At 40.0% G+C, this 25,076-nt stretch overlaps 1 protein-coding gene across 5 annotated transcripts in view; it reads left to right on the top strand.

The window, feature by feature from the left end:
* LOC121278056 (nuclear receptor coactivator 7-like) overlaps window positions 1-12,801 on the top strand; it is a 116,379-nt gene extending 103,578 nt beyond the window's left edge. For 4 of the 5 annotated variants that reach the window (XM_041188098.1, XM_041188099.1, XM_041188097.1 and 1 more), the window contains 6 exons: window positions 1,635-1,782; window positions 8,145-8,270; window positions 8,352-8,504; window positions 8,639-8,734; window positions 9,379-9,452; window positions 11,075-12,801. In XM_041188098.1, coding sequence (XP_041044032.1) covers window positions 1,635-1,782; window positions 8,145-8,270; window positions 8,352-8,504; window positions 8,639-8,734; window positions 9,379-9,452; window positions 11,075-11,210 — 733 coding nt within the window. In that variant the 3' untranslated portion in view covers window positions 11,211-12,801. Of the gene's footprint in view, window positions 1-185; window positions 312-1,634; window positions 1,783-8,144; window positions 8,271-8,351; window positions 8,505-8,638; window positions 8,735-9,378; window positions 9,453-11,074 lie in introns of those variants that run through there. The other variant, XM_041188100.1, reaches the window with a different exon arrangement.
* Window positions 12,802-25,076: the final 12,275 nt, after the last annotated feature.

The following is a 25,076-nucleotide window of genomic DNA, read 5'->3' as shown; positions in this document are numbered from 1 at the left end:
ATACGTGCTTGAAATCAGACCAATTCAGTTTTGTCAAGGCTATGTGATGTTCAGAACATTGGCAGACTGCTGTGATTAATAAGCAACTTTTAAGGATCAACGTACTTCCCTGTTGAAATATGATTTTACTGGCAATGATTCAAGCATTAACGAAATGGTTTAGCTTTCATTAAATTAAGCTCTGAGCCTAGCTGTAGCTTAGTTCAGAATGTGAACTCAACAAAACTGCACTAAAACAGCAGAAACTTTCCAGTGCTCTACATAGCTCTTTGCTGCAGCTTTAAAATGGGCCTCGGTTACAGTGTTAGAGAGTAAGTACTATTTTTTTATCCTCCCTCCAAAGTTACAATTTTATGTTTTGAATGCTTGAATTTTTAATTTGTTAAAAATATTTGTCTGATAAATTGAATTATTTTATGTGAATGAAATTCATAATGCCACATTGCTGGTCTCAGATGAATAGTCATGAAGTGCAGCTGCCAAAATCAGATTTTTACTGCATTGGACATCGTGCCTGTCAACCTGCATGTAGAGAGCTTCCCTTGTGAGGATTTTAATTTTGTGAGAAAGTTGGGAGATTCTCATTTCTCATAAAATCTAAGTGACTTGGTAATAAGTTTACAAAGTGCCAAGACTTCAGTAAACTGGCAGAGTTGAGTTTAATTACAGCTTTACACTGAGCTGACAATATATGGCAGTTTAGCTAAAGAAGACCATATGTCTCATGCAAAAAGCTGGAAACTACTACATCTAAATTATTAGTGCAGTGCACCTGGGAAATACTATTTGAGCAAGATGGATGGAAACTGGTTCAGATTTTGTTCCCTGTTTTACTGTCACCTGTGACTTACATAGAGTCATAGTCATAGAGGTCTACAACACAGAAAAGGGCCCTTCAGCCCATCAAGTCCGTGCCTGTGCTTCTCTTTCTCCTGATATCATAATATGTTGACCTATCATTTTGCTAAAGGTAACTTTAAGATATCGGATGTGCATGAACAGACTGAGGATGTCATATGTTATAAGAAAGTGGACTCTAGTTCGATGCTTAGAGTGACAGAGAGCATCGTGGAGTCATGTGGGGCATAGAAATGCAGCCAAATGTAGTGAGCTGCGAGAAGCTTAGGCTGGAGTGTAAATTAAAAGGATGTGGGCAATAGTTTTCAGTGTGACTAATTGTATATACGGGTCAGAATTTTAATTTAGTCTTAAAAACTCACTTTTGTTTCCAATTTGCGTTTTCTCACTATTTTGATTGGATAATAGTCAGAAATAACATTTGGAAAAATGTATAAGTTTTGAAGCAAAATGATGTCCATTAAGTGTATTATATCCATGTAAGGTATTGCCTAATCTTGCATATTCTTGGGAGCCCTTGAGCCTCCTATCTGTTTTACAGTATAAAATTAAACTTGCCTGTGCATGTAGCTAATGTTGCAGTTGCTGTGCAAATAGTGACTGTAAATCTATTGTGTTCTGTTAAAAAGATTAAGTTCATGCAAATGTTCAGTTTTTCAGAAATTATATTCAGCATAGAAATTGCTTCACTGAAATAGCAGATAATTTAATTGCATGTAATTCCAAACTCTCAATTGTTGGTGCATTAACAACATTTTCCCTCTTGTACAATCCAGGGTAGATCACCTGTATGCATTCTTTGTTCAGTGGTCACCAGAAGTATATGGGAAAGATGCCAAGGACCAGGGGTTTGTGGTGGTGGAGAAAGATGAACTGGAAGTGATTGACAATTTCTTCAGTGACCCAATTCCTAAAAGTTGGGAGGTGGGTTATATTGAATTGTATTTCAAATTTCTAAATTTTAATGTTTGAAAGTTTTTCTTCTTAACTTATAAGCTTAAACCAAGTCCTTGCCACTTGAAACCTGAGCTATGCTGTGCATTGGTAACTCCATTCGGGTATGTGCATTGAAACATATCAAAAGTTTTCCCCTCCATAGATTTCTGAGGTTGCTATCTTGGCAGCTTTTATGGTTGTCCTCCCCAAGCAATCTTCCATTTACTGTAATGTGGTAGAGCTGTTTTTAATGAGGTATGCTATTGAAAATATGTCACCTTTTATGAAATTAAGTAAATCCCTAGCAGAAATAGAACAGTTCTAGGTATCTGAGAAAGATCTAAAGGACATGTTGCTGTGCATATACAGGTTTGCAAGTTGCATTCTCTTATCCATCCAGTTGTGACCAGGTTCGGGTCGTCTAACTGTCAACTTCTCTACTACTGGATGTAGAATGATCAAATGATTATTCACTCCTACCTGGTATGACCTGCAGGCTTAAAAAAGTAGCACTAATAGCTGCACTGATTATCCTGAGAACAAGTGCCTTGTTGTTCTATTTCTGGAACATAGATTTTTTTTTAAACTTTCAAACAACATTCATCATTATAGCTGAGAATTATACACCTACAACAAAACAGAAAATTCCACTGTAGATATAATACCAAGTACTATAATGCAGATAATGCCAAACTGGTGAAATTTCTTCACTCAATGAATGCTCATGTTACAGTATTAATTCCAAGGAATTATGTGCATGAATGATATGTAGTTGATTTGAAAGCAGCAGTGGTTTAGACAAGAGTAGCAGTTCAATTTTGAGCAGAAACTGTGGGGAATGAGTTGGCAGAAACAACATGCAGCAGTTTTCAAGATAAATGAGATATAAATCTCGAGAGATAAATGAAATGGTGGAGCAAATTACAAGTTTTTCACTCAACATTATCTCCCTCTTTGTAATAAAGAAAACACTTGCAATGCCCATGTTCTGTTCATGAATACCCCAGGCAATGTTCCACTGTTCTATAACAGAAAAATGCTCCAATAAATGGCCACACCTGAATGTTAGCACCGTTGTATCTCAAATTGCTGGTGGTGCAAGCAGAACCTTAATGAGCTGTGTGGGACCCACAGTATATCTCCATAACCAATTAGATTTAAGGATTGATTGCGAATGAAAAGAGACTAGATAAAGGAGGAGGGTGAGTTATAATAGGTGAATTCACTGCCAAGTCAGGTGCAGAAAGGTAAATAAAGAGTTGGAAAGAAAGATCGGATTAAGAAATAGGAAAAAGGGACAAATGAAAAGTAAGGGATTTTTAAAAATCAGCATTTTAAAACCTCCAATAACTTGGCACCTTAGGGATTAACAAGCATCAAAAACATTTGTGAAGGGATGTGACTCCACAGTTTTTTTAATTGTTCACTTTCTGGTCAAGAGAGGCTGATTAGCAATCTTTAACAATTATCACATTGTTAAAAGGGTAGTTGCGCTGTCAATTACAAGACTTAAATTTCTTTACGTTTAATGAGCAATTAATGTACAAATGCAGAAACTTCATGAAAGTGATAAGGTTAGTGGCCCTGTTTTCATAAAGCTGAAGGAGGAGTGGTACAAATCATCCAGAAATTTGTGATTATAATTCACAGGGTACTCTTTCCACCCCACCCACTCCCCCAACAAGTAGCTAGCTGATTTTGTACTTTAATGATGGAGTGTGTCCACACGCTATTATTTCTTCAGCAAATTCCAGCCCACTTTGTTTACTTAAAATCATAACACTTTGCAGCCTTAAGGGGTTAACCAACACACTTTGATAGGTGAATATTACATTGTCTTTTATAAAGTATAATTTTCCAGGCTTTATTACACAATGCATCCTATGAATTTCTATTTGCACATTTAAAAAAAAGAAAATGCATTTATAGAGCATCTTTCACAACCTCAAGATGTCCCAAAGTAATCAGTACCCCATGAATTATTTTGAAATATGGTCTTGGTAATTATGTAGGTAAACATGGCAGCTAATTTGCATTGAGCAAAGTCAACAGTGAGATAAGTTAATCGAGACCAATTAATCAGGTTTGGTTAAGAGACAAAAGTTAACCAAGACATCAGAAGAACTCCCTTGCTACTCTTCAAATAGTGCCATGCAATCTTTTATATTCAGCTGAAGGTTTCTTAACTTGTCTGAAGGATCACACCTCTTGACTATATAGAATTATCTCAATTAGCCTAGATTGTGTGGTGAAGTTTTTTAGTGGAGTTTGAACCCATGACCATAAGACTCCAAGATGAAGGTGCTACTGCTAAACCTGGTTAATACTTTTTTTGTTCTTGTCATGTTTTGTATTTAAATGTATCCATAGTACAAAAATAATTCAACATTAAGTTCCCAGAAAACAGATTTAAAACATTAATGATAAATGCAGTTAGATATAATTAAAGAGTATGGGAGTTTCAGGGATGATCTTTGATCACCTCTGCTCGTTCCTGATTTTTTTTTTCCCTTATGTTCATAGCAAAGGGTCGCCTTCATACACTTGCACTTCTGCCTTGAATTTTATTTTATGTATGTCTGGTCTTTTGAAGAATTCTCCAAATGAGTTGCAGGATATTGATCTACCATGAGAGCAACTAGCTACTTTTAGTTTCCTTCACACATCATTGTCTGGTTTGACAACATTGACTTATATTGGTTTGTATTTTTTTTTTGAGCAATGGAAATCTTTTTTGAAAATTTCACAACCCTACAATTTGGCCTTCTCATTTTTCCTTTGTGGACTATTTGGGAGGTATTGTCGCTGGACTAGTAATCCAGGGACCCAGGTTCAAATCCCGCCATGGCAGATGGAATTTGAATTCAATAAAAAAAACCTGGAATTAAAAGTCTAATGATCATGAATCCATTGTTGATTGTCATTAAAAACTCATCTGTTTCACTAACGTCCTTTAGGGAAGGAAATCTGCCATCCTTACATGGTTTGGCCTACATGTACTCCAGACCCACAGCAATGTGGTTGACTCTTAAATGCCTCTGAACAAGGGCACTTAGGGATAGACAATAAACTCTGGCCTAGCCAGCGAGGCCCACATCCCATGAATGAATCAGCATTTTTCTGCTTTTGCTTCCTGCAGTTAGACTGCAGCTACCAAGGTTATTCCTAAATGTCTTTAATTAGTTTTAGTTAGTGAAAATTAACAGGGAACTTTTTATTCCAAATTAGTGCTACTCAACTTGCAATGCACTTCTCCCCTTTAATAGCTGTTTTGCTGCAGACCTATATGTTGGTCCTCCATTCATTACCTGCTCAGCTGTGAGATATTATTGGAACTAAGATTCTATCCTTTTCCCTGTCCTCTTTTGGCCTCTAGAAAGGAGTTGCTATTTAATATTCATCCGAAAGTAAAGTGAACACTTGGCAGCAACTCAGCAAGATGATGTGATCAAAAATGTATGCAAGTCCCAGAATACTGGCCCATCAAACAGACATCCTGAGAGATTATGGACTTAACAAAAGTGTTGTAATACTGGCTTAAGCCTCTGTAGAATGTGTGACCAGAGCAAATAAGACACTCGAATTATTTGCAAATCATATTTGTATCCAGTGTGTCGGCATCACTGGGCATTTTTGAAGTGACACTTCATTTAGAAAAGACTCCCAGATGGAAAAGAGGCTTCTTAATAGAGAGAATTTATTCAAATAATTCTAAAACTGTATAATTGTTCAGGAATATCAGTTAAAATGTAAGGAATCATGCTTCTAAAGCATTCCTCCACTGGATTTTCAGTTTCATGAAGAGCTCCAAAGCCTTGAAGTTGACAGATTGGGGTTCAAGCACCGTCCTAGGATTTGAACACTTAAGTCTCGGCTGACGCTTCAATGAAGTAATGAAGGACTGTCATGTTGTTGGAGTTGCTTTTTTTCAGAGGTGGTTTAAGTGGCTGTAAAAAGATTCCAGTTCATCATTGGTAGAGCAGCAGGGAGTTCCTTTGGTGTTCTGGCCAAAGTTTATCCAGTAATCAGTACCACAGAAATTATATTTATTTGTGGAATCATCTTGTGTGCAAATTGGCTTCTGTGTTTGCATAATGGTTACTAAACTTAGAAGTAATTCACTGGCTCTGAAGCACTTTAGGGCATTGGGAGGATGTTTAAGGCCCTGAGACGCAGATTCCTTCTTTATGGCAAGAATTCAGACATGAGACCTTGAGGAAGATGTAGGAATAGGTTAGTAATGCATGTTTCAACATTTGAAATATACAGGAAGTGATGTGTAGAAACTGGCTATTTTCCAGTTTTGTTCTAACTCAGTGGTAGGAATTTACTTTCTAGGGAACTATATTTGCTCAAGGTTGCTGTGGCACATTTGCAAAAATGTGAGGGTTTTTTTAAAAAAAGTACTTGGACTAAAGTGCCGTGGCATTACTCATAGGTGAATCATTCAGGCTGAGAAGACCTAGCTTATCCACCAGAGAATGTGCATTTTTTCTAAATGTTGTCACTGTGTGAAGACTTGAAACAAATTGTGTAGCACTGAGAATAGCAGGTACATTACATTTACTTTGAGTATCCTTGTGTTCGATCCAAAGTAGACTCTTCATATAATCATTGTGATTACAGGGCAGAATACTAGTTCTGAAATTCGAGCAAATTTAAATAAAACACAGGTTTTATCGAAATTAATGGCTTAATTTGGCTCGTTATCGGGTTGCTTTGGTTTATTGTTCAAATTATAAATTGATTTTGGGAGATGGGCATAAAAGTTGGATTTAGAAAATATAGAATCAAGCTGAGATGGTGAGTATTCACTTGAATAGGGTTGTTTTATCTTTCCTTCATATTCATTTACTCAATATAAAGTTTAGTATAAATGATAAAAGTTGAATGGAGTGGCATATTTATATTGTGTATGTTTATCTTTTTATATAAAATAATAAAAGCATAGAACCACACTCCCAGTTCATCTAATGTTACTTTATGATGGGTGTACAGGAAGGGAACTTTGGCAAGTTTCCAGTTTTGCTTTCTGCTTGAGCACATTTGGTTTCTAAGCAAAACGAAAATTACTATGTTGAATGGAAAGTAGCTTATTATGCAGCAACAGCCAATCAAATACAATGGAATGTAGAAGTACACACCCCATAAGTAGTTGAGGGTAGTTAAATCATTGTTATTTTCAAGTGATCAAACAGAGTTTTGTGGAAATCCAGTTGCAAAAATGAGGGGCCGCAGAATACAGGATAATGTTAGAGTTTTATTCAAAGCAAAGGGAGAAGATGGATCCTTTGTGCAGGTCAGTTATATGTTTTTCTTCAGTATAATTCCGTTTAGCGATTTACTGAGAAATTACTCATTTGAGGATGACCAAAACCTTTCCTTAAAATTAAAATCTGATACAATAGTTTTCCTTTCCAGCTGTCTTGTATGTTTTAAGTTGCTCAATAATTGCATTTAGTTGTATTTACAATATTCTCTCTCTCTCTCTAAGCTGTTCTTGCAGTTACTGATTAGTGGGTTTAAAGTAAGGATAATAAGGACATTTATTTTCAGGGTAGGTTTAAAAAAAGTTAATTATTTAAAGCAACAAATACCCTCCTAAACAAAAAGCTCTAATTCTAATTTGAATCACCTTACTATCATAACGTTTAACTAAAAGCATTTTTTTATTTATTGAAGTCCCTGCATTTATACCTCCAGCATTCACTTAGAAGTAACACATTAGGAAAGTTTTCTTAAATGATTTTCCATGTTTTTTTTTAAACAAAAAATTATTCTGAGCTGTTGTTAGAAATTGAAGCATTGAATTATTTGTATTTCTTATGCAATTAAAAAAATGAAGCAATTTAAAACATATTTTCATATACTACAAAACCCTGCTGCTATTTTGTTTGCAAGTGTATGGAATTTGCAGTTTTTTGTGATTGTTCCTTGCATCTAGGTTTTGGTTATGAGGAAGAAGTAAGTTTTGGCTATCGTTTGCATAATTTCAATCATAGAAGCTAGCTGAAAGTTTATAAATCTCCCTTGACATCTATTTTGGTGAATTAAATTTTCTCCAATTGTCTTCCTTTCTTGTCTGAGGGTTGTGATTAATGCTGGCTTTTTACACTTGTTTTATCACCCAACTGTCCCCTCAGAGCTTGAGCAGGGTGTGTCAGCAAGCTATCCAGTAATAAGGAGGCATCATGCCAAGCCGATAACACATCTGTCCAATATCAGTTCAAAGCATGCTGCAACAAAGTCACTGGACAGCAGCCAACAGAGAGGCTATTTTTCTTTGAGGTTGTTGGAGATGAGGGAATTTTGAAAAATCCCACAACTTTTGTAATATATTTGTTTTACAGATCATCACCATTGAAGAGGCAAAACGACGCCAAAGCATTGGCAGTTTTTATGAAGAAGAAGCAGAAGATCTAGAACCTGTTCTTGCAGACCCTAGTGAACTGTTGGAGAGTTTCCACATTGAAAAGGTAAAGATATATAAAACCCATTCTAGTGGCTGCAATGTTTTGCAAAAAGAGAAATCGACTAATTAAGTGCTTTCCTCACAGCTAACACAGCATCTTCCTGCAAGAACACAGGGCTATGCTTGGCGACTTATGTACAGTACAGCTGTTCACGGAACAAGCTTAAGGACGCTTTACCGCAGTTTGGCCGTTGTTGATACTCCTGTTCTTCTTGTTGTCAAAGACATGGATAATCAGGTAAAGAAATGATTATTTGAGGAAATAAACATTTAACCATAAAGAAGAATACAGAATTATATGTTTGACAAGTCCAAGAATTTAGCAATGGCATAAGTAAGTTGGAAAACCTAAGATTTTTGTACTCTTTGTAGATATTTGGAGCATTGGCATCACATCCTTTCCGATTAAGTGACCATTGTTTTGGTACAGGCGAAACTTTTCTCTATACATTCAATCCACAGTTCAAGGTAAGTTCTTAGAAAGTTTTTGTGGTTGAGGGAGGTTGGCTGGTAAAATCATTTTTAAAAATCAATTACTCACTTTTTATAAGTTTTTAAAGTTAGTGATTTACTAAGTAGATTTACATCATGCGGTGTTAACTGCCATCTGTGCATCTTAAAATTCTGGACCAAAGTTTGTTGGTATTATTGTCTTGTTTGGATGTCTGATTTGAGGAAAAGTATGTTTTGTCAAGTATGTTAGTTGCACTGTAAGTTTTTTGTAACAATAGGCAGAATTTCTGAAGCATGCATTTGGGAAAGGTTCAGAGCTAGTTTATTGGATTCTTGCAAAGCAAATATAACATGTATTATGCAGGAATAGAACAACCTTTAACTGGGTTGCTAAGGATGGGCAATAAATGCAGCTTTATCAGTGTGATCTACATCCTGAGAACAAATATTTTTTACAAAAAAATAGTTCCATCATTTAACATGTTTCCTGCAGAAGTATTTGCCATTTGTCTTGTGCAATAAGTCCACATTTTGGAAATGTTTGATGACTTTAATTAATGTATAATTGATGCAAGTAAACTTCTAATGGTGTAGAAATGCCATATTTTATGTTATATTATATAACCTGGATATAAATTGAATATATTTGAATCCACTAGATATTCAGGTGGAGCGGAGAAAACTCGTACTTCATTAAAGGAGACAGAGACTCTTTAGAACTAGGGGGTGGCAGGTATGTATCCACCAAGTACAATGACGTTATTATCTCAATTACCACGGCTTACAATACGCTTTTAAATTTTATATAAGCCTGAAAATTAATGCAGAATACATTTATATTGTATGGCCTTGGAATATTTTTTCTTAAAATAATGCAACCACAATATTGTAGTTGATGGTTTTAACTAAAAGAATCACACCATGTGATGTGGTAACGATATTATAATATCAGTACTTGCACAGTATGTAGGCTTAAAAGCAGTCCTAATTAGCCCCCATTGGTACATTACATTAACTCGTTTGGGTGAGGTTGATTAGCTGCACGATAAGCTGCAGTATTACATAAGTGAAGTACTTCAATTTGTTGGGAAGATGATTTCTAAGGGGACCTTTATAAGGGGAGAAAATCTCACTGACATTTTTTAAGGATTTCTAAGCATGATAGAATCTAGGGTGAATTTTGCATGTTGTAGTGTAATAATTTTCTATTTTTAAAATCGTTTGCCTTTTGAACTGATTTTTCCCCCATGTTCAAATGTAATGTGAATAAGGCACTAAGGCACAAAAAGCCCTGCACATTTCATCAAACGGTTTAATAGTTAGAAAATCTTTCGTGACTGCACTTGCACCCACTGGGAACTACGTTGAAAATGGTTTGAATCACTCGGGACACATGAACTTTGTAAAGAGGAAAGACTTTTATTGATATCTGGCCTGCTTTTATGCTCAGGTCCCAGAAATGTAAGAAATTGTCTTCTGTGCCCCATTGGCCTTCTATTAAGATTATCAAGATTGTGTATAATAAATGGCCCAAGATTTACAGTGGTAATGATGGTGAAACTGTCAGTGTTTGTCGTCATTACTGCACTGAAGCTGACAACTTGGGGAGTCACAAAGGCGCAGAATTAAACAAATCCAGCCGTTGCTGTCAGTAATTCTACCGCTCCTCCAGAGGACGCATATTGAGGTTTTCTCAAACTCTATACCCTATAAGCAACCAGTGCATTGACAAAAGCTTCCATTTTTATACACAGTTAGTCTCACTGAGAATCCTTAAAAAAAAAGGTGCACCTTGTTGAATAAGGTGGAATTGGATAATTAACGTGTACTAAATTCATAATTACTGCTGAGCACCTTCACTGGCCTTGAAAAGCTAATTTTGTATTTGTGTAATGGCAAATCTATCCATTATGATAAATTCTACAGTTTTAAAATTTTTCCTTAAAGTTTTGCTTGTAATATTTTACCTTTCATTTAATCCAATCATTATTTATTTTACTGTCTGAAAAATTAAATTGTAAGTGAAGGGATTCAGCAGTTTTGATTTCATGGTTTGCAGTCTGTGAGAATACTTCATTGTGATTGGCTTTTTATCTTACTTGCTAACATTGCTGCTGCTCCACATCTGGAGATCCCCTTAACTTGGTGACCAATTTAAACTGCTGTTGGAAAGGGAAAATACATGTTAGAAATCGCTAGATCTGTGCGAGCAGCTTTCTTAGAAATCAGCAACAAGCACTATTGCTGCTAACCGTAAAACCCATCATAATGAATAAACACACACAATCAGTATTGAATTTATTGCTGACAAATTTTATGATCTTAACTTTCTACCAATCTCAATTTGTATTTCAGTGGCCATTTTGGCTTGTGGCTTGACGCAGATTTATATCATGGAAGAAGCAACCCATGTAGTACATTTAACAATGAAACACTGTCAAAAAAAGAAGACTTCATTGTGCAAGATCTGGAAGTGTGGACATTTGTATAAATTTGCTTGATCTTTTACCAGTCCCACCTTGGTTCTGCTGTTCAGTCCATTGGATGATATGATTCCACTGCTAGCTGCCTTACATTGTGTCTGGTGCTCTCAGCATACTGCAAAAGAGCATGTTTCTGAATGCATAAGCTACAATTTTAAAGTTGAACTACAAAGGAGATCATAGGCCACAGTTTTCCAGCAAGTCAATGATTGCTTTGTATTCTGTCAACTTGCTTGGGACCCTTACATCTGCATTGCATCGTGTGCTAAAGGAAGCCAGTTAAGTCAGTGAAACATTTTTGACAGTTTTTTGGTGTAAAGGAAGAGCAAAAGAAAACTTTGTCATGACAGATGTAGTTCCTTCCAAGTGCTGTGTGCTAGCTGAAGAGTGACTGGCTATAAAGTGCTTGTACATCCAAAGCTATGGTGCAAAGCAGTGCTTTTCAATTTAAGAGGATATTAAATATAAAAGCATTTTATGACCACATAATGCATGTTGAAGAAACATTGTTCAATACTAGTATGTTAGTCTGGTCTTTTTAATTGTTTTATCACATTGCTTAAAGTCTTAATTGGAATGTTTAATATTCTCTAGAAATGCTTGTTTGCATTCCATTAAGTGGAAGTAAATCTGTTGAAAAAGTGACAATCCTGGGGTTGGGGGGAGGAGTTACAATTATGCCAGGATCATTTATATATTATAGTACAGTACTTTAATGTAACTCTTATTTGTTTTTGGTTACATTAGATGTTTTATACCCTGTATTTAGGGTTGGTTTTGTATCAGTGCAGGCACTGAACGCCATGTTTCAAATCTTCGTTTACAGTTAATGATTATGTAAAATACTTGTTTATTGTGTATGTATTTTTGCATTCATTTGAACATTCCAGTGTCTTAAGGATATAAAGGGAATTGTTAAGCGCACACAAGGAATATCATAGCACTTTGAAAGAAATGTTAATAGCTTTTTTGGCACCATATACAGCTTGAATTACGAAGAATCAAGTCTACACATACATCATTCTCCCTTCATTTCAGTCAATTAAAGTGCATTTTGTGTAACAAAGTACAGTGCAAAAAATTTTTTTGATTATTTCTGGATTATCTTGATATTAGGTTGTTAAACATATTTTAAAGAAACATCAAACTTTTCAAAAAGCTTAGAACAATTAAAGTGCATGTTATGTAGATTTGATTTTTTTCTTCTGTATCAGATATTGAAACAGTGATAGAAAAATAATGCTGTTTCCAGAAGGTGCCGTGTCTATTTCTGATCACCAAAATTCAGGAACAAGATCTAAAGAGCATTTCAATACTATTTAAAGTTGCAAGTTTTCAACAATATTTTTTCATATTTGGCTGTTGTGATGCTCTTTAAGAATATCTGAACAGAGCACTAAATGTTTCACCTGTTTTTTTTAAAGTTTAGCATTTGATATGTTAAACAATAGCTTATGAATCATATTGTATTTAATACACTATACCCATAGTGTTATAAAAACAATCAAAATTGTATCTGAATTCAGTATCTGTGACTGTCATTAAAAATATATACTGTAAAACACTTTTGCAGTAAATCCAATAAATCTATGTACTTAAGCATCATAGATGTTTAATATTCAGAGGAAAGAAGCTGATCATATCTATTTATAGAGTATAATCTCAGACTTTGATTTAAAAAGTGCTATCTTATGAAAACTATCTTTATCTTTGTCCCTCCGAAATTGTAACTAGCAGGCAGTTTTCAATGAGTGACATTACAACCCAAGTTTTTGGATTTTTATGGAATATTTTCTCTGGTTTAGCTTCAGAAGCCTCACCTGAATACAAATTTCAGATTTTTAAAAATTCATTCATGGGATGTGGGCTTCACTGGCTGGGCCAGCATTTATTGCCCATCCCTGGCTGCCCTTGAGAAGGTGGTGGTGAGCTACTGCCTTGAACCACAGGTGTAGGCACATCAAAAATGCTGTTTGGAAGGGAGTTCCTGGATTTTGGCCCAGCGACAGTGAAGGAATGGTGATATATTTCCTAGTCAGGATGGTGAGTGACTTGGAGGGGAACTTCCAGGTAGTGGGTTCCCATCTATCTGCTTCCCTGTCCTTCTAGATGGTAGTGGTTGTGGATTTGGAAGGCGCTGTTGAAGGAGCCTTGGTGAATTCCTGCAGTGCACCTTGTAGATGGTACACACTGCTGCTATAGTCCCTCAGTGTTGGAGGGAGTGAATGTTTGTGATGTGCCAATCAAGCGGGCTGCTTTGACCTGGACGGTGTCAAGCTTCTTTAGTATTGTGAAAGCTGCATTCATCCAGGCAAGTGGGGAGAATTCCTTCACACTCCTGACCTGTGCCTTGTAGATGGTGGGCAAGCTTTGGGGAGTCGAGATGAGTTACACGTTGCAGGATTCCTAACCGCTGACCTCTTGTAGCCACAGTTTCTGGTCAACCCCCAGTTCAGTTCTTGTTAACCCCCACGATGTTGATAGTGGGAAATTCAATAATGGTAATGCCATTGAACATCAAGGGGCAATGGTTGGATTCTCCCTTTAAGAGATGGCCTTTGCCTGACACTTGTGTGGCGTGATTGATACTTGCCACTTGTCAGCCCACGCCTTGATATCGTCCAGGCCTTGTTGCTTTAGTATCTGAGGCATTGCAAATGGTGCTGAACATTGTGCAATCATCAGCGAGCATCCCCACTTCTGACCTTATGGTGGAAGGAAGGTCATTGATGAAGCAACTGAAGATGGTTGGGCTGAGGACACTACCCTGAGGAATTCCTGCAGTGATGCACTGGAGCTGAGATGACTGATCTCCAACAACCACAACCATCTTCCTTTGTGCTAGGTATGACTCCAACCAGCGGAGAGTTTCCCCCCTGATTCCCATTGACTCCAGTTTTGCAAGGGCCCCTTGATGCCACACTTGGCCAAATGCTGCCTCGATGTCAAGGGCAGTCACTCTCACCTCACCTCTGGAGTTCAGCTCTTTTATCCATGTTTGAACCAAGGCTGTAATGAGGTTTGGAGCTGAGTGGCCCTGGTGGAACCCAAACTGGGCATCAGTGAGCAGGTTATTGCTAAGCAATTGTCGTTTGATAGCACTGTTGATGACCCCTTCCATTATTTTGCTGATGATCGAGAGTAGACTGATGAGGCGGTAATTGGCCGGTTTGGATTTGTCCTGCTTTTTATGCACAGTACATATCTGGGCAATTTTCCACAGCTGAGTGGATGCCAGTGTTGAAGCTGTACTGGAACAGCTTGGCTAGGAAAATTCTGAATAGTCCTTAGTACTATTGCTGGAATATTACCATAGCCATTGCAATATCCAATGCCTTCAGCCATTTCTTGATTTCACGTGGAGTGAATTGAATTGGCCGAAGACTGGCATCTGTGATGCTGGTGTCTTCCAGAGGAGGCCGAGTTGGACCATCCGCTCAGCACTTCTGGCTAAAGGCTAAAGATTATAGAAATTGCTTTATATATTTTGCACTGATGTGCTGGGCTCCCCCATCATTGCGGATGGGGATATTTGTGGAGCCTCCTCCACCAGTAAGTTGTTTAATTGTCCACCACTATTCAGAACTGGATGTGGTAGGACTGCAGAGCTTAGATCTGACCTGTTGGTTGTGGGTTCGCTTAGCTCTGTCTGTTACTTACTGCTTACTCAGTTTGGCTCGCAAATAGTCCTGTGTTATTGCTTCACCATGTTGACACCTCATGTTTAGGTACGCCTGGTGTTTCTTCTGGCATGCTCTCCTGCACTCTTCATTAGACCATGGTAATGGTGGAGTGGGAGATATGCTGGGCCATGATGTTACAGATTGTGTTCAAGTACAATTCTGCCGCTGTTGATGGCCCACAACGTCTCATGGATGCCCAGTGTTGAGTTGCTAGATCTGTTCAGCAGTAGTGCCACACAACATGATGGAGGGTATCCTCAATGTGAAGACAGGACTTAGCTTCCACAGCAACTGTGTGGTGACCACTCCTACCGATATTGGCTGGCAGGTTGGTGAGGATGAGGCCAAGCATGTTTTTCCCTCTTGTTGGTTCCCTCACCACCTCCCAGTCTAGCAGCTATGTCATTTAGGACTCTGCGAGCTTGGTCAGTAAGACATAAGACATAGGAGCAGAAATTAGGCCATTTGGCCCATCGAGCATGTTCTGCCATTCAATCTTGGCTGATGTTTCTCAACCCCATTCTCCCGCCTTCTCCCCGTAACCTTTGATCCCCTTACTAATCAAGAACCTATCTATCTCTGTCTTAAATATACTCAATGACCTGGCCTCCACTGCCTTCTGTGGCAATGAATACCATAGATTCACCACTCTGGCTGAAGAAGTTTCTCCTCATCTCTGTTCTAAACGGTCTTCCCTTTACTCTGAGGCTATGCCCTCAGGTCCTAGTCTCTCCTACTAATGAAAACATATTTCCCATGTCCACTCTATCCAGACCTTTCAGTATTCTGTAAGTTTCAATCAGATCCCCCCTCATCCTTCTAAACTCCATCGACCCAGAGTCCTCAAACGTTCCTCATATGTTAAGCCTTTCATTCCTGGGATCGTTCTCGTGAACCTCCTCTGGACCCTCTCCAGGGCCAGCACATCCTTCCTGAGATACGGGGCCCAAAATTGATCACAATATTCTAAATGTGGTCTGACCAGAGCCTTATAAAGCCTCAGCAGCACATCCCTGCTTTTATATTCTAGTCCTCTCGAAATAAATGCCAACATTGCATTTGCCTTCCTAACTACTGACTCAACCTGCAAGTTAACCTTAAGAGAATCCTGAACTAGGACTCCCAAGTCCCTTTGCACTCCAGATTTCTGAATTCTCTCTCCATTTAGAAAATAGTCAATGCCTCTATTCTTCCTACCAATGTGCATGACCGCACACTTCCCCACATTGTATTCCATCTGCCACTTCTTTGCCCATTCTCCTAACCTATCCAAATCCTTCTGCAGCCTCCTCGCCTCCTCAATATTATCTGTCCCTCCACCTAACTTTGTATCATCTGCAAACTTAGCCAGGATGCCCTCAGTTCCTTCATCTAGATCATTAATGTATGAAGTGAAAAGTTGTGGTCCCAACACCGATCTCTGCAGAACTCCACTAGTCACCGGCCGCCATCCTGAGAAGGACCCCCTTATCCCCACTCTCTGCCTCCTGCCAGACAGCCAATCTTCTATCCATGCTGGTACCTTGCCTCTAACACCGTGGGCTCTTATCTTACTGAGCAGCCTCCTGTGCGGCACCTTGTCAAAGGCCTTCTGGAAGTCAAAGTAGATAACATCCATTGGCTCTCCTTTGTCTAACCTGCTCGTTACCTCCTCAAAGAATTCTAACAGATTTGTCAGGCATGACCTCCCCTTGATGAAACCATGCTGACTTTGCCCTATTTTACCATGCCCTTCCAAGTATCCTGAAATCTCATCCTTAATAATGGACTCTAAAATCTTACCAACAACCGAGGTCAGGCTAATCGGCCTGTAATTTCCTGTCTTTTACCTCACTCACTTCTTAAACAGGGGGGTTACATTAGCAATTTTCCAGTCCTCTGGGACCCTCCCTGACTTCAGTGATTCCTGAAAGATTACCACTAATGCCGCCACTATCTCTTCAGCTATCTCCTTCAGAACTCTGGGGTGTAATCCATCTGGTCCAGGTGATTTATCCACCTTCAGACCTTTCAGTTTTCCTAGCACCTTCTCTTTGGTAATGGCCACCATACTCACCTCTGACCCCCGATTCTCTTGAACTTTGGGGATGTTACTCGTGTCTTCCACCGTGAAGACTGACGCAAAGTGCCTATTCAGTTCCTCTGCCATTTCTTTGTTCCCCACTACTACTTCTCCAGCGTCATTTTCCAGCGGCCCAATGTCCACTTTTGCCTCTCTCTTACCCTTTATATATCTAAAAAAAACTCTTGCAATCTTCTTTTATATTACTGGCTACTTTACCCTCATATTTAATCTTCTCCCTCCTTATTTCTTTTTTAGTTGTCGTCTGTTGGTCTTTGTAGGTTTCCCAATCCCCTTCCCAATGCTCTTCGCCGCTTTGTATGCTTTCTCTTTAGCTTTTATGCTGTCCCTGACTTCCCTTGTCAGCCATGGCTGCCTCGTCCTCCCTTTAGTATGCTTCTTCTTCCTAGGGATGAATTTTTGCTGTGTCTCCCAAATTACTCCGAGAAATTCCTGCCATTGCTGTTCCACTGTCTTTCCTGCTAGGCTTATCTCCCAATCAATTCTGGCCAGCACCTCCCTCATCCCTCTGTAGTTGCCTTTATTCAACTGTAATGCCATTACATCTGATTCCAGCTTTTTCCTCTCAAATTGCAGGGTAAATTCTATCATATTATGGTCACTTCCTCTTAAAGGTTCCTTCACCTTAAGCTCCCTTATGAAATCTGCCTCTTTACACATCACTAAGTCTAGAATTGCCTGTTCCCTAGTGGGCTCTACCACAAGCTGCTCCAAAGAGCCATCTTGTAGACATTCCACAAATTTCTTTTCTTGGGATCTACCACCAACCTGATTTTCCCAGTCTACTTGCATATTGAAATCCCCCATGATCACTGTAACATTGCCTTTCTTACATGCCTTTTCCAGCTCCTGGTGTATCTTGTACCCCACATCCTGACTACTGTTCAGAGGCCTGTACATAACTCCCAATATTGTTTTTTTACCATTGCAATTCCTCAACTCTACCCACACAGATTCTACATCATCCGACCCTATGTCGTTTCTTGCTATCAATTTAATTTCATTTCTTACTAACAAAGCAACCCCACCCCCTCTGCCAACCTGCCTACCATTTTGATAGAATGTATATCCTTGGATATTTAGCTCCCAGTCCTGATCCCCTTGTAGCCGTGTCTCTGTGATGCCCACCACAATCATACCTGCCAATTTCAAATTGTGCCACAAGCTCATTTACCTTATTTTGTATACTGCATGCATTCAGTTACAACACCTTCAGTCCTGATTTTCCCGTCCCTTTTCTCATTGTCGTCCCTTTATTTGATGTGCTTGAAGTTAGATTCCTAGCCCTTTCCAAACACTCTGTCCTATTTTGTGTTCTGGGGACTTTAATAGCCTCTCCTGGGCTCTCCTTTCTTTTCAGTTTTTTTCATAATTTTCCATGAAGTTGAATCCATCCCCCCAACCGCTAACCTGCTGCTTTGTTTCTCATTAGTCATACTTATTGGAGTTTTACCCTTCCCTGGCCCCCCACTTTCTAATTTAAAGTCCTGTTGACCACCCTATTTACCCTTTTCATTCGAACATTGGTCCCAGATCGGTTCAGTCGGAGACTGTCCCAATGGCACAGATCCCTCCTGTTCCAATATTGATGCCGTAATGGAACCCCTCTTTCCCACACCACTCCTTTAGCCATGTGTTTACTTCCCTTATTCTTGCGTCCCTATGCCAATTTGCACGTCGCTCGGTCAGTAGTGGTGCTACTGAGCCACTCTTGGTGATGGACCTTGAAGCCTCCAGAGTACATTCTCCGCCCTTGCCACCCTCAGTGCTCCTGTTGGACACAACCTGTAGGAGCACTGATTGGTCAGCTGAGCTAGGATGGTACGTGGTAATCAGCAGGAGGTTTCCTTGTCCATGTTTGACCTGATGCCCTGAGACTTCGTGGGGTCAGGAGTCGATGTTGAGGACTCCCAGGGCAGCCCCCTCCTGACTGTATAACATTGCCACCTCTGCTGGGTCTGTCCTGCTGGTGGGATAGGACAAACCCAGGGATGATGAAGGTGATGTCTGGGACATTACCAGTAAGATATGAATCCATGAGGATGACTATGCCCCCTTATCTTTCCTTAGTCATGTCATGTAATGCACATTATCAGAGGAGATCAAGTTGTTGCAAATACAAAGTTTATAAGATTATGTTTTGGGACTGTCTGTTTAAGGTAAAATGGAGGAATGAAGGAGGTCACGTGAGCTTTTCTGAATTCCGCCCGAAGGCAAACCTGGGTGGCTTGGTTACTAAATGTTAATAGAAGCCCAAGTTGACTTTGTGGGGGAAGGTGCAAGATGTTCACACATGTCCCAATGGAGAGAGCAGCTGTGCTGACTGTGGGTAGACTGTTCACTAAGTCTCACAGAGAGGTGTTATGACTGTCAGCCTTTATAAACGGTTATACTTTAAACTATTTAATTCCATGATAAAATGGAGTAGGGGGGCTGAGAGAGAGCTAATCAACATTGCTACCTGGATGCAGGGCCCATGTGATTCATGTTGCCATGGAGATGGGCTTTGAGAGGGAAAAGTCAATAGGCAGCCATTTTAGTATTGGGTTGCAGGATTGCAGGCATTCATAGATATCCTTGAAACTCTGGAATACAAGTCAGCTTGCAGCCATCTGAGAGTCAGAGAGCCTACATCTGAAGCAGGGAAAACGCTGACTCTATTTTTCACCAAACGGAATGCAGATGGGAGCTTGCACTCAGAATGAAGAGACTAAGCTTGAGCAATTAAAAGGTGGAAGCTTCACCAAGCTTGAGCTAGAGGGAAAGGATCTCCGGTGTCAGCCTCACAGTGAAAGCTGGCTCTGGCATTAGAAGTTAACCTGGCTAGGAAAGGAAAAGAAAGGAAGCAGCTCTCAGGAGCTGAGAATAACTTTGGAATGGTTCCAGGAGAATAAAGTGGCCAATTAAGGCACAATGTAACATATAACTGGCGTAGAAATTTCAGTTGCAGTAACAGTTAAATGGGGAATTTCTCTTCGTAGTTTAGAGTACAATTTGCATACTGAGTAGTGTTTATATGACGTTGCTTTTAGTTTAATTGATCCAGTAAAAGTCTTAAAACTTGAAATCTTGTCTGATCCTGTCAGTTGGTCTTAGGAAAAATTTTTTTGAAGTTATCAGTCTCTATGGGGATCGTAACACAGTTATGTTATTCCCAATTGCGCTCATTTGTTTTTTTTGTGGAAAACTTGTTTCCCTCTCCCAATTGAGGCCTTAACTGTGTGTTCACTTCCTGTGGGCAGCTGCTCGATTCAACTCCCAGCCGCCCCTGGGATATTCAACCAGACGCAGGAACATATCAGGAAGCTTTCCAAACTGCTGCATTCAAAAATTCCCTGACATCCCTGCTACCAAAACTGCCTCTGTGGGGCCTGGAAAATTCTAGCCAAGGCTGTGCTGAGCAATCCTATTGACAATTTAGTACAGCCGGGTGATTTGGTCTAGCAATACCTCTGAGCTATGTAGGGAAAGGCCACTGTTAGTTGATACTTAGCAATCGAGGATTGTTATCTCTGACACTTGACCATATGCAATTATGCTGAAACTCCCATCTAAACTCTCCTTAAACTTATGCTCATACAAACGTTGCTGCCAGCATCCTAACTAGCACCAAGCCTCTTTCACTAATCTCCCCTTAGCTCACTGACCTATATTGGCTTCCAGTTGAGTAATGCCTTGACTTTAAAATTTTCATCCTTGTTTTCTTATCCATTCATGGCCTTGCCTTTGTCCATCTTTGTAATCTCCTTCAATCTTACAGCCCTCAGATATTTGAACTCCTCCAATTCTGGGCTCTTGTGCATCTCCAATTTTAATTGCTGCACTATTGGTGCTGTGCATCAGCTGCTAAAGGCCTAAGCTCTCTGCATTTCCTCCTCTTTCCTCTTCTAAAACACTTATAAAACCTACCTCTCTGATGTTCTAACATCTCGCTATGTGGCTTAATGTCAAACCTTGTGTGACAACATGCCTGTGAAGTGCTTGGAACATTTTGCTACATTAAAAGCTCTATATAAATGCAAAAGCAAAATATGGCGCATGTGGGAAATCAAATACAATCAGAAAATGTTGAAAATACTCAGGCCTGGCAGCATCTGTAGAGAGAAATGTTAACTCTGTTTCTGTCATGCTGATATCCCTTAAAGACATATTGCAACATCTCACTTTCTTTTTAAACTTCCCTCTTCCAAAAAAGATTTACTATTTGTCCATGTTTAGTTACCATTACATAAATGCATAGAATTGACGAATCTATTTGTCTCTGAAGCGTAGAGAGAACCTGCTGATACACCCGGATCTTGTAATGGGAACCTTGTCTGGAGGTTTCTAATTGCTCACAGAAATCTGGAGGATTGACATTATTGGATGTTGATCCTGGTTGCATTTAGGATCATGTCCTAGATGCAATAGGACTGAATGGTGGTTGAGGAGTTGGAATGGATCTGATTTGTCCTTAGTTATGCCTCACCGTTGAGCCTTTGTTTGTAATGACTTCATAGGACCTTGGTTCTGAACAAACCCTTGTCACCTTGGCTGGTTACCATTTACCTTCTATAGGATCCTGGGTGCGGACCTGTCCCAACCGTAAACTTGGCAATTCCGTACCTGCATTTTTATTGTGTGCGTCTTCTTGTCTTCTTTTGTGGGTTTAAACTTTGCTCTCTACTTTCTGAGAGAGTAGAATAGGTAAGAGTAGGCAAATTGGTGTGCACTGGACTGCCAACAAAGACGTGTTATAGCAGGTCCGCACCACAGAATAATGGCGTCCTTTCTATTCAATTTATTGTTCAGCAATTCCCAAGGCCGCTTGTTATAATCAATCTTCGCTGGCCTGATTTTTATGATTTTATTTGGTTTAGCTCTCGCTTGCTATCAATCCAGCCCACACCCTGGTCACACGCCTTTCCTGATTAGGCCTATTCTGTGTTGGTGCTCTCGATGCACAGTCTAACCCATGGAACTGACAGGCTATGCACTGCAATTTCACCACAAGGGCCCTGTCTGCTTACTAGCTCTTTACTCAAACACTTGCTCAACACCGTGTCTCCAAACGTTTTCTTTTCTGTTACGACGCTGTGTTTTCAACACAGTCTGACTCTACGACTTCGCAGTCTGACCAAAATGTCAAGGGTCATACCATCTGGTATGACCCAAATCTCTTCATCATGTTGTACTTGTATTTAATGTTGCCACCTGTTTTACCACTGCTGGTCACCATGCCATGTTATTTTAGTGATATAATACCTTGGGCTTAACTATTGTACAAGCCACAAGATACCAATCGCTCCTAGGGGACTGGGTAAAACGTTTGTGGGTTCATTTATTAAGTCTAGGCTCATAAGAACAGTTATACATAGATAAAAAGCCTGAAGACATCAGAGCTTTGTGTGTGTTTTCTGCTCAAAGCATAAGACTGGATCACATGTCATACTTTCCTTCTAGCGATGTCATGGTGATGACTTTTAAAGGATTTTATAACACTTGAGTATCTCCAAAATTTTGCTACATAAATACAAATGGTTTTTGATGCAAGTTTAAGTTAATTGATAAAATAAGGAGGAAGAACATTTTTACACTGTGTTCTGATCTTTAATTTTTTTTCATGAGATATGAGCATTCCTGGCATGGCAGCATTCGTCCATCCCTTAAGAAGGTGTTGGTGAGCTGGTGCCTTTAACTCCTGCAGGTACACTCAGTGCTGTTAGGGAGGGAGTTCCAGGATCCAGTGACTGAGAAGGAACAGCGATATAACTCCAAGTCAGGGTGGAGTGTGGCTTGGAGGGAACTTACAGGTGGTAGTGTTCCTATGTACCTGCTGCCCTTGTTTTCCTAGGCTGTAGAGGTTGCAGGTTTGGAAGGTGCTGTTGAAGGAGCCTTGATGAGTTGCTACAGTGCTTCTTGTAGATGGTACACACTGTGTGTCAGTTGTGGAGGGAATGCATGTTTTGCGCTGGATGGTGTGGAGCTTCGTGAGTGTGGTTGGAGCTGCATTCTTCCAGGCAAGTGGACATGTTTCCATCACACTTCTGATTTGTTCCTTGTAGATGGTGGACAAGCTTTGGGGAGTTAGGAGATGAGTTACCACTGCAGAATTCCCAGCCTCTGACCTGCTCTTGTAGTCACAGTACTTATATGACTGGTCCAGTTAAGTTTCTGGTCAGTGGTAATTTCCAGGATGTTATGATCCCAGGTACTTAGAGAATAAAGCCTCAAAGGTTTTACGGTGTTTGAACAAACAAAATAAACTATAAAAAGGCAGAAGAGTAAAACAACAAGCACCTCACTTCCTGTGCCCTTGCTTTGCATGCGTATCACTTAAAACTATGTGGATGGAAGCCAACGGAATCTGGCAACCCTGCATGTGAGCAACGGTCAACAAAATGTCTTGCGGGCTGCACTCAGAACCCTGATGGGCTGCATGTAGGCCATAGGTTGCCCACCACGGTGTTAGATAGTTGATTAGATAAAGAAGAGAATAAAAAGGTATGCGGACAAGGGATTATGACTACTGTGGGGAATAAACAATATGGACCTTTGGGCCAAAGGGCCTGTTTATTTTTTATGTTAAATTCACACAAGACAGAAGGTTTGGCTCACTTTTCAGCACAATAGACCAGAAGACTGGGGAAACGGATGTAGTTTGGCCAGTTGGGGAGCGGCTAAAATATAAATGCTGGTACTGTAACATTCACACCTGGAAACTAATGCAAAAAAAAAATCACTAGCTCACCAAGTCAGCTAATGTAGGAGAACCCATAATTACTTTTTACTATAAGGCAGTGTCCTAAGATTGTAGCTTCCTCTTTCAGACGCTGCTGAAGTACTTTCCAACCTTAATACAAACGTCCATAACACTGACGTGTCCTTTACACACACAGCCATCACCTGCATATTTCCTTCACTGATCCTTGCATGCATTCAGCCAGTTTTGAAGATGAGCAAGGGGACCCCCCCTCCCCCAACTTCATGTCCTAGCCAATAAGATAAGAAATAGGAACAGGAGTAGGCCATTTGGCCCCTCAAGCCTGCCCTGCCATTCAATAAGATGGCTGATCTGCCCCAGACCTCAACTCCTCTTTTGTGCCAGCTCCTCATAGCCTTCAACTCCCCGATATTTCAAAAAATCTCTCCTTCCCCAGCACTAGTGCAAGTGCTCCATGAATTGGAACCCATTCCTCCCTGTGCCCTTGTCCACTCTGGGATCAAGAAAATTGTGCCTATTGGATAAGGGCACTGGCTGAGGCTTCTCCAAAGCTAAATTCTGGATCCCCATACCTGTCTCACTCGCAGTCACACCCTCCTGTCCTCGACCGTGGTCCAAATTTGATGTAATTAATCTAAGGGGTGTGACTGTCTCCTGAAACACAATGTCCAGGTAACTCTCCCCCTCCCTGCTGTGTTGCAGTGTCTGCAACTCGGACTCTAGCTCATCAGCTCTGAGCCAGAGTTCCTCGAGCAGCCAATACTTGCTGCAGATGTGGTCACCATGGATTGCTCCGGCAACCACAAGCTCCCACATATTACAGCTGCAACACATCGCCTGCCCAGCCATCTCTATTCTATTTAATTAATTAATTTGTATGTTAAATATTTTAAAAGTGAATTTCTTAACTGTACTCTTCAGCTGTAATAACGTTTCCTGATTTAAGCCACTTGGCCAATCAAAAGAGACATGGAAGAGATACCCACCAATCACCTATCTGTTTTCCTTTGATGTCACACTTCAGCTCTGACAGGTAGAAACAGGTTGAAGGGACTCTCTGCCTCCAGTTTTTATCTCCTGCCGCCGCTGCCCTTCTTGCGCAGGTCCACTCTCCACGTGCTGGGGCTACCTCTCTGCTGCCAGTTTTTCTCTCCCACCATCACTGCCATTCTCACGCAGGTCTGTTCTCTGCTAGGTGTTGCTGATTGCCTGTCCCAAGGTCCTCCTCTTGCACTCTCCTCCACAAGCTTTTGGCTTGGAAAGGTTGAGCAGGTTGGGTCTATACTCTCTGGAATTTATAAGTATTAAAGGTGATCTTATTGAAACATATAAAATTCTGAGGGGGGGCTTCACAGGGCAGATGCTGGGAAGATGTTTCCTCTTGGGGAATCTAGAGCTAGAAGGC

This window comes from Carcharodon carcharias, chromosome 5, assembly GCF_017639515.1.
Source record: "Carcharodon carcharias isolate sCarCar2 chromosome 5, sCarCar2.pri, whole genome shotgun sequence".
Classification (NCBI taxonomy): Eukaryota; Metazoa; Chordata; class Chondrichthyes; order Lamniformes; family Lamnidae; genus Carcharodon; species Carcharodon carcharias.
The sequence above is the reverse complement of the archived record's forward strand: the minus strand, read 5'-3'. Positions and strand labels throughout refer to the sequence as shown.